The sequence below is a fragment of the Opisthorchis viverrini genome (assembly GCF_000715545.1).
Source record: "Opisthorchis viverrini unplaced genomic scaffold opera_v5_111, whole genome shotgun sequence".
Classification (NCBI taxonomy): domain Eukaryota; kingdom Metazoa; phylum Platyhelminthes; class Trematoda; order Opisthorchiida; family Opisthorchiidae; genus Opisthorchis; species Opisthorchis viverrini.
This window is the reverse complement of record NW_008751765.1, coordinates 98,189-106,884: the sequence shown is the minus strand read 5'-3', so window position 1 is coordinate 106,884 and position 8,696 is coordinate 98,189. Positions and strand designations below refer to the sequence as shown.

The 8,696-nt window shown below is 48.1% G+C and overlaps 1 protein-coding gene across 1 annotated transcript in view; it reads right to left on the bottom strand.

Moving 5' to 3' along the window:
• T265_05646 (hypothetical protein) overlaps positions 1-8,696 on the bottom strand; it is a gene marked incomplete at both ends in the record, with an annotated part of 75,509 nt that overhangs the window by 47,280 nt on the left and 19,533 nt on the right. The window contains one exon of the mRNA XM_009170711.1: positions 1,430-1,790. Within this exon, the coding sequence (XP_009168975.1) occupies positions 1,430-1,790 (361 nt within the window). The remainder of the gene's footprint in view (positions 1-1,429; positions 1,791-8,696) is intronic.

Below are 8,696 nucleotides of genomic sequence, written 5' to 3'. Positions count from 1 at the left end.
ACGAAATTAGCGAAACCGGTCGTGGGCTGTCGATGGATTTTCAGCAACCTTATGAGTAGTACATTACAAACTCTATGTCATATTTCACTGAGATTTCGTTCTCACTCTATTGTAGCCAACTGAGCCTCAGCGCTCCTTTCTTCCATTGGTTCAGCTGCGATATAGCCGATTTTCATCTGGTGTCCTTTGTCTTCTTCATTGAGGTTTTCCCACTCAAGTAACTAGACTATCAACGTGACAGAATAAATTGCATCAAGCTCCTAAATCACTCAGCTAGCACCCACGACACTACACCACTGAAGGATGATCTCTCTCTCTTCGAAAAGGATGAATTGAAGAGCAATGCGGACAGGACCGGGGGAAATCAGTCCCTCTATGGGAAAAGGGCAAAATCAATAGTGGAACAATATCTGTTTCCTGACTGAACGTAACTTTAAAGTATGTCGGGTGACTATTGCGTAGAATAGGTAAAGCCGGATGCAACTTGCGCCGAACTGAGCTGAGCACGCAACGACTTCGCAAGACGGTGAAAACTGCTGGGAGAGATCGGACTGTCAATAGAATACGGCCTTTCTGAGACCATCATCCCGCCCAACTAACGGTGGCAAATTAGGCGGGGCCGACTAAACGGTCCTGAAGTATATATGCGCAAGACACTGTCTGCCAATCAAACTGACTTGTGCAAAAATGCCCGCAGAAGATCGGCCTTGACACTGTTTTACCTATCACATCCCGGGAAGAATAATGAGGCGGGTGAATTTCAAGATCAAATGGAAACAGCTAAACACGAGGGGTCGAGCTGGACCAAGTGGTTAGAGCGCGAAGTTACTGATCGGAAGGTCCGTGATTCGAACCCGACCTCTGCCTCTCGACTTCCCCTGTCTAGGTTTGAACAAACTGGCAGTATCCCAGCCCTCGTGCCTCCTCCGTGTGGCACGACAGCTAGGCACTGAAAGGGTGCTACAGCTGAAGGATTGAATGATCTAAACACGACAGTGTCTGTCTTGGGTAGGACCAGAGATCACGCGCCTACGTGGGATTCGAATTGCTTTTGTCTGCACGGTGTGGCCATTGCAGTATCGCAAACCGTTTGCGGTAGATCCGGGGGTGGTTTGCCTAAAACAAGCAAGATTAAACTCCCATGTCATGTTTTGATTTGTTTAGTCCGAGAGAGAGAGAGAGTCAGTTGTGACATCCTCAAACAACCTAGGTAGGTCGACCTAGTCCTGACAAGGTCAGTTCAGCTCTAGACTGTTCGAAAAACAATCAATAAAGTAGTGTGAGATGAACTGGCGAACGTGAACTGAGGTTGGAAACAGACTGTCAGAAAAGCAAACAGGGACCATCAGGTAAACAATAAGTGAATATCCAGCTGGAGAAATAAAATTGGCAGAAAAATGTCACTGGTATACGAGGGAGAAAAACTCACTCCAAATGATTAGCAGAGCGTGATAACGATGCGACCTCGGAGAAGTTCGATCCGTCGCCAATGGGCACTTCGATGGCAGACAGCATTATCAAATGGTCGGGCGATGCAGGTAACATTTGTCCGCCATTGGTGGTAGGTAACCAGAACCAACGAATTGTGGGTGGTGGATAGCCGGTTGCGCGGCACCGTATTTGGTAGCCAGTTCGATCGAAAAACCTAACAGAAGTTGGCAAGTCGGGGACAACCCGTGGTGGTGAAGGCACTGCATTGCTGCTCCCCCGACGCGTTCGTCGATGGAAGTACCGCGCCAGATTGGCGGAATGGAGGGGCCATGTCGTGGTTGATGGGAAGGATGAATAGGCTACAATTTGGGCAAAGCGAGACGGAGGGAGTAGACAAATTTAATTTGATTTGTTACTATGCCGCACATGTGAAGTCAATCTATACTGAGAAGTCAGTGCGACTCTTTCAATCCTGGTGGGAATTATCAGCATCTCACGAACGTGCGGGGGGATTCGAATCAGAGACCTCCAGGTTAGCAGCTGATCTCTCCCTGGCATATGGCGCTATAGCCTGTCTGAGTGAACCGGGCTCGTGGCGCTCAGCTACTAACCTGAAGAAACAAGATTAGAATCTCCCCAGAAATTCAGGAGATGCACACTGCACAGCAAGGATAAAACAGCTGTATAATGCCTCTCGGTTTTTCGCTTGCAGGAAAAAATCCCAAAACGCCATCATCCTAGCAACAAACTCATCAGCATCATCATCGACAGCATGACATCGTGTTCAACAACCGATGCTACGAACTAAGAACATCCGCATGCTCGACATGAATTGATGATTGTCCTAAAGGTTACTCGGATCTCCCACAAGCAGGCAGTTAGAAAGCGCGTTTTCGGTTGTGTAACGGGTACTTCCATTGAAGAATGTGTTCAGCACTAGAAACTGCGTTGGTTGGGACATTTATTGCGTATGCCTAACCATCGTTTACCGAAGAGTGCTGTTTTCCATTCAGAGTGGCGGAAGCAGAGAGGTGGCCAACCCTTGAATTGGCAGAGGATTATGAAGGAGATGACGAAACGCTTGGGTGCTGTCGGTGCTACCTGCCTTCCAGGATGGGGGCCGCGTGATCCTCACTGTGTGTGGTTGGGGGCAATACAAGATATGGCTGCCAACCGATGTCAGTGGCGTTCTTGTTGTCAGTTTCTATCCAGATCGCCTGAGTGAATGTTTGGAGTTGTAGGCACCTCGGAATGATTGTGGTAAGCTAGCACTAACTCCCTTCCCCGTCCACCTTTATTCTTTTCTTTACAATAAGGTTTTCAAATAAATCATGGTTGTGAGACAATGAAGCATCGGTGTTGAACACTGATATCATGCTGTCGATGATGATGATGATGATGATGATGATGATGACTAGCAGGCAGTAGATCTATTGTGAAATGACCAGAGTGGATAAAGTGCAATCTTACTGGTCGGATGGTCCGTGGTTCGAGTACAACCTGGGTATCTCGACTGCTGGTATCTAGTTTTGAGAAACCTGGCAGTAACCCAGTCCTCATTCAGGTGGGATGGCAGCTAGGCACTGAAAACGCATTACAGTCAAACGAATATTTTATGCTATTTAGTGTGGAACACAGATGCACAATGATTCAGGTTCGATTGAGTCGCAAAAATAACACGAGACTTCCCATTCTGACGGCAAAAGCGCAAGGAACAAATGAACGAGACAAGTGACTCACTAAATAAACGGGTCAGGGACAATGTTTCAGGAGGACTTGGTGAACAGACAGTAGTTTTTGAACTGGGTAACGCTTCGCTTCCAATACAGTAGCTTCGTCAGGCCAAGTGAGCAGGTGACCAAGTTGGCTAGGTTTTAGGACAAGCCAGACCTCCAGATTAGCACACCAGATCAATGTTGAACTTTAGCTAAAAGGCCTTACGGTTGATGGGTTGGGGGAATTTTAACTCATTCTTGTTCGGGTTTCGGTCCTTGATCTTCCAGTTCAAGGTGCTTCAATTGATGATGCACCTTGGTTGCCAATGGGAGATTCTATTGGTCTGTGTGGGTTATCATAATCGAAAGCATGACATTAGTGTTCAACACCGATGCCTTGCTGCCGTACATGCTACGCCAATTTAGTCGGGGAGCGGGAGATTGGGGGGAAATTTCGAATCGTTTTGGTTCACGCACCTCATATCTAAGCTACCTTTGTTGATGACTTCCATTTCTGATAACCGCACACCACTACGGGTCGGCTCGACTGAGTTCGGTGCTGCTCGAAAGGCACCTGCTCTGCGCAGCCGTGTTAGGAGTGGGACAGTAATGCCTTACTCCCTGCGCCCTCGGGCCAGGCCGGCCCCCTACAGCCAAGTAAGTCAGACTATTGAGTCATTGGGTTTCGGGAAGGGTTCCCCGGGAAAACCTAACAACAGCTGCCTTACTGTTCAGACATTTGAGTCAGAGGCTACGAAGAGTACTCAAACACTTCATTGTAGGTCAGACTTTTGAGTCAAAAGCTAAACGTAGGATGCATCAACCCAATCCACTCCTTCGGCTTGGGCAACCGAGGAGTATCGTTCGCCCTTGCAGCTTTTCGCTCCCCAGCCTCCATTGCACTCCCTCCCCACTTATCGAATAGTGCAATGCAATTAACTCATTTATCAGTCCCCTAGCCATCGTTCCGTGTCTGAAACCGCCCAGAAAAATAAATCCAAATATATATCATATTTTTATCGCTTAGCTGTAATACCCTTTCGGTGTCTAACTACTAGAAGGAAGCACCAGGGCTTGAATACTGCCAGGTTGCCCAAGCCTAGACAGGGGAAGTGGAGAAGTAGAGTATGGGTTCGAACCACGGACCTTCCGGTCAGTAAATTCGCACTCCAGCCACTTAAGTCATTTCGCCCCGAACAGAAATAGTCAAGTACCAACTCGTTAGATCTGATCCACGTTGCAACCTCCAATGTCCGCACTCCATGTCGAATTCGGCAAAAGAATATCTTGCTGAGACCTTGCCTTCCCTGTATGCCGGTGTACGCATAAAAGAACTTACTTCGAGCACAGATGTACTACATTTCTGGTGATCCCGAAACAATGGTTCGTGGTACGCATGGTGTGGGAGTTGCACTGGAACACAGATGCACAATGATTCAGGTTCGATTGAGTCGCAAAAATAACACGAGACTTCCCATTCTGACGGCAAAAGCGCAAGGAACAAATGAACGAGACAAGTGACTCACTAAATAAACGGGTCAGGGACAATGTTTCAGGAGGACTTGGTGAACAGACAGTAGTTTTTGAACTGGGTAACGCTTCGCTTCCAATACAGTAGCTTCGTCAGGCCAAGTGAGCAGGTGACCAAGTTGGCTAGGTTTTAGGACAAGCCAGACCTCCAGATTAGCACACCAGATCAATGTTGAACTTTAGCTAAAAGGCCTTACGGTTGATGGGTTGGGGGAATTTTAACTCATTCTTGTTCGGGTTTCGGTCCTTGATCTTCCAGTTCAAGGTGCTTCAATTGATGATGCACCTTGGTTGCCAATGGGAGATTCTATTGGTCTGTGTGGGTTATCATAATCGAAAGCATGACATTAGTGTTCAACACCGATGCCTTGCTGCCGTACATGCTACGCCAATTTAGTCGGGGAGCGGGAGATTGGGGGGAAATTTCGAATCGTTTTGGTTCACGCACCTCATATCTAAGCTACCTTTGTTGATGACTTCCATTTCTGATAACCGCACACCACTACGGGTCGGCTCGACTGAGTTCGGTGCTGCTCGAAAGGCACCTGCTCTGCGCAGCCGTGTTAGGAGTGGGACAGTAATGCCTTACTCCCTGCGCCCTCGGGCCCGGCCCGCCCCCTACAGCCAAGTAAGTCAGACTATTGAGTCATTGGGTTTCGGGAAGGGTTCCCCGGGAAAACCTAACAACAGCTGCCTTACTGTTCAGACATTTGAGTCAGAGGCTACGAAGAGTACTCAAACACTTCATTGTAGGTCAGACTTTTGAGTCAAAAGCTAAACGTAGGATGCATCAACCCAATCCACTCCTTCGGCTTGGGCAACCGAGGAGTATCGTTCGCCCTTGCAGCTTTTCGCTCCCCAGCCTCCATTGCACTCCCTCCCCACTTATCGAATAGTGCAATGCAATTAACTCATTTATCAGTCCCCTAGCCATCGTTCCGTGTCTAAACCGCCCAGAAAAATAAATCCAAATATATATCATATTTTTATCGCTTAGCTGTAATACCCTTTCGGTGTCTAACTACTAGAAGGAAGCACCAGGGCTTGAATACTGCCAGGTTGCCCAAGCCTAGACAGGGGAAGTGGAGAAGTAGAGTATGGGTTCGAACCACGGACCTTCCGGTCAGTAAATTCGCACTCCAGCCACTTAAGTCATTTCGCCCCGAACAGAAATAGTCAAGTACCAACTCGTTAGATCTGATCCACGTTGCAACCTCCAATGTCCGCACTCCATATCGAATTCGGCAAAAGAATATCTTGCTGAGACTTTGCCTTCCCTGTATGCCGGTGTACGCATACAAGAACTTACTTCGAGCACAGATGTACTACATTTCTGGTGATCCCGAAACAATGGTTCGTGGTACGCATGGTGTAGGAGTTGCACTCAGCCCCAATGCTGAAAGCGTCTTACTGGACTGGATCCTAGTGAACAGCAGTCTTTGCGCTGTGCGGTTGTCTAGCTCAATTAACATTAACGCAGGTCGATGCGCGAAATGGCGTTTGTTCGTCGTATCAGCATACACCCCAAACAGATAGCAGTTCTGAGACTGGAAGGACGCTCTGGTCGGCAAGAAGGGTAGGTAGGTATGGTAATCATGGGGGGTGAGACGGATGTCCAATTTGGACGGGTCGGCTCGACTGAGTTCGGTGCTGCTCGAAAGGCACCTGCTCTGCGCAGCCGTGTTAGGAGTGGGACAGTAATGCCTTACTCCCTGCGCCCTCGGGCCAGGCCGGCCCCCTACAGCCAAGTAAGTCAGACTATTGAGTCATTGGGTTTCGGGAAGGGTTCCCCGGGAAAACCTAACAACAGCTGCCTTACTGTTCAGACATTTGAGTCAGAGGCTACGAAGAGTACTCAAACACTTCATTGTAGGTCAGACTTTTGAGTCAAAAGCTAAACGTAGGGTGCATCAACCCAATCCACTCCTTCGGCTTGGGCAACCGAGGAGTATCGTTCGCCCTTGCAGCTTTTCGCTCCCCAGCCTCCATTGCACTCCCTCCCCACTTATCGAATAGTGCAATGCAATTAACTCATTTATCAGTCCCCTAGCCATCGTTCCGTGTCTAAACCGCCCAGAAAAATAAATCCAAATATATATCATATTTTTATCGCTTAGCTGTAATACCCTTTCGGTGTCTAACTACTAGAAGGAAGCACCAGGGCTTGAATACTGCCAGGTTGCCCAAGCCTAGACAGGGGAAGTGGAGAAGTAGAGTATGGGTTCGAACCACGGACCTTCCGGTCAGTAAATTCGCACTCCAGCCACTTAAGTCATTTCGCCCCGAACAGAAATAGTCAAGTACCAACTCGTTAGATCTGATCCACGTTGCAACCTCCAATGTCCGCACTCCATGTCGAATTCGGCAAAAGAATATCTTGCTGAGACCTTGCCTTCCCTGTATGCCGGTGTACGCATAAAAGAACTTACTTCGAGCACAGATGTACTACATTTCTGGTGATCCCGAAACAATGGTTCGTGGTACGCATGGTGTGGGAGTTGCACTCAGCCCCAATGCTGAAAGCGTCTTACTGGACTGGATCCTAGTGAACAGCAGTCTTTGCGCTGTGCGGTTGTCTAGCTCAATTAACATTAACGCAGGTCGATGCGCGAAATGGCGTTTGTTCGTCGTATCAGCATACACCCCAAACAGATAGCAGTTCTGAGACTGGAAGGACGCTTTGGTCGGCAAGAAGGGTAGGTAGGTATGGTAATCATGGCGGGTGAGACGGATGTCCAATTTGGACAACTAGGTCCGGAAGAAGCACAAGTAAGTGGTATATCTGAGGTTCATGCTCAATGTACGGATGATGGGGAGCGATTGCTTCGGTTGTGCTGATCACAGTCTGTTCCTGGCCAGTACGAACATGAGATACAAACGCTCACATCGAGTTACTTGGGACCTAGCCCGTATGGTCAGCACCCTGCACTCTTCAAAAAAGGTGGCAAGGTCATGTTGAATGGTTTGACAACCAAACTGCAGATTTGGAACTAAAACAGAATACCAGTATACAGTTATCCCAGTTTACAAAGAGGGTGCAAGGAATCGTTTCAGAAGAGCTTGGTAAACAATCGGTAGTTTTTATTTGGGCAACGTTTCGAGTTTGACACAAAAGCTTTATCAGGCCAAGTGAACAGGTCACCAAATTGGCCAGGTTATAAGGCAGACGAGGAACCAATCCGTACGTCAGTCCTCTTCAGATTATCAGTGTTGAGTGTCAATTACGGCTCTTGTCGGTTAGCGAAGTTGTCAAAATCTTGCTTTGGTGGATTGGGAGGGAAGGTAAGGAAGGGGGGTGGTGCAGGGGGGGTGCAAGGAAGCCATGTGAAAACCATCGTGGCATCAGCCTGGTATCCGTCTCAACTAAAGTGCTCCCTGGCATTGGTTTTCGCAAGTTGATCGATTATCGCGAGAGACAGATTCGTGATAATCAAGCCGGTTTTCACCCTGGTCGAGGATGTATCGACCATACTTTTACCTTACGACAAGTGCTTGGACGACGCTATCCCTTCAAACGTCGAACGTTGGTCGTTTTCTTGATCTGCAAACTGGTTTTCATTATGTCGATCGTCAAACTCTGGTGGCGTATAGCGATGAAAGGTGCCACTTCCAAATTTATGATCTTTATGAGGGCTCCGTATGAGAACTCCTGTGGGCGCGTACGAGTATACGGCAAACCTTCGCCGGAGTTCCCAACGTCCAGCACTGCAAGACAAGATTGTCCGGTCTTGACTTTTCTGTTCAACTTTGCTACTGATATACTGCATGGAATTTCTCTGCCTGTCTCTGAAACCTCGAGGGTTAAAATGCTCCAGGACGTTCGTTCAAAGATAATGAGTCTGCTCTACCCGGTTCAAAAACGCAAGCGATTTTAAATAAGCTAAATAACTCGGCCGCACGGTTTGGCATGCGCTTCGCACCTGCAAAGTGTAAATTGCTGCTGCAAGGTTGGGTTGGATCGGACCCGAACCTCATGCGTGCAGGCGAGCCAAACGACGTGGTAGGTACATCTGTTTACCA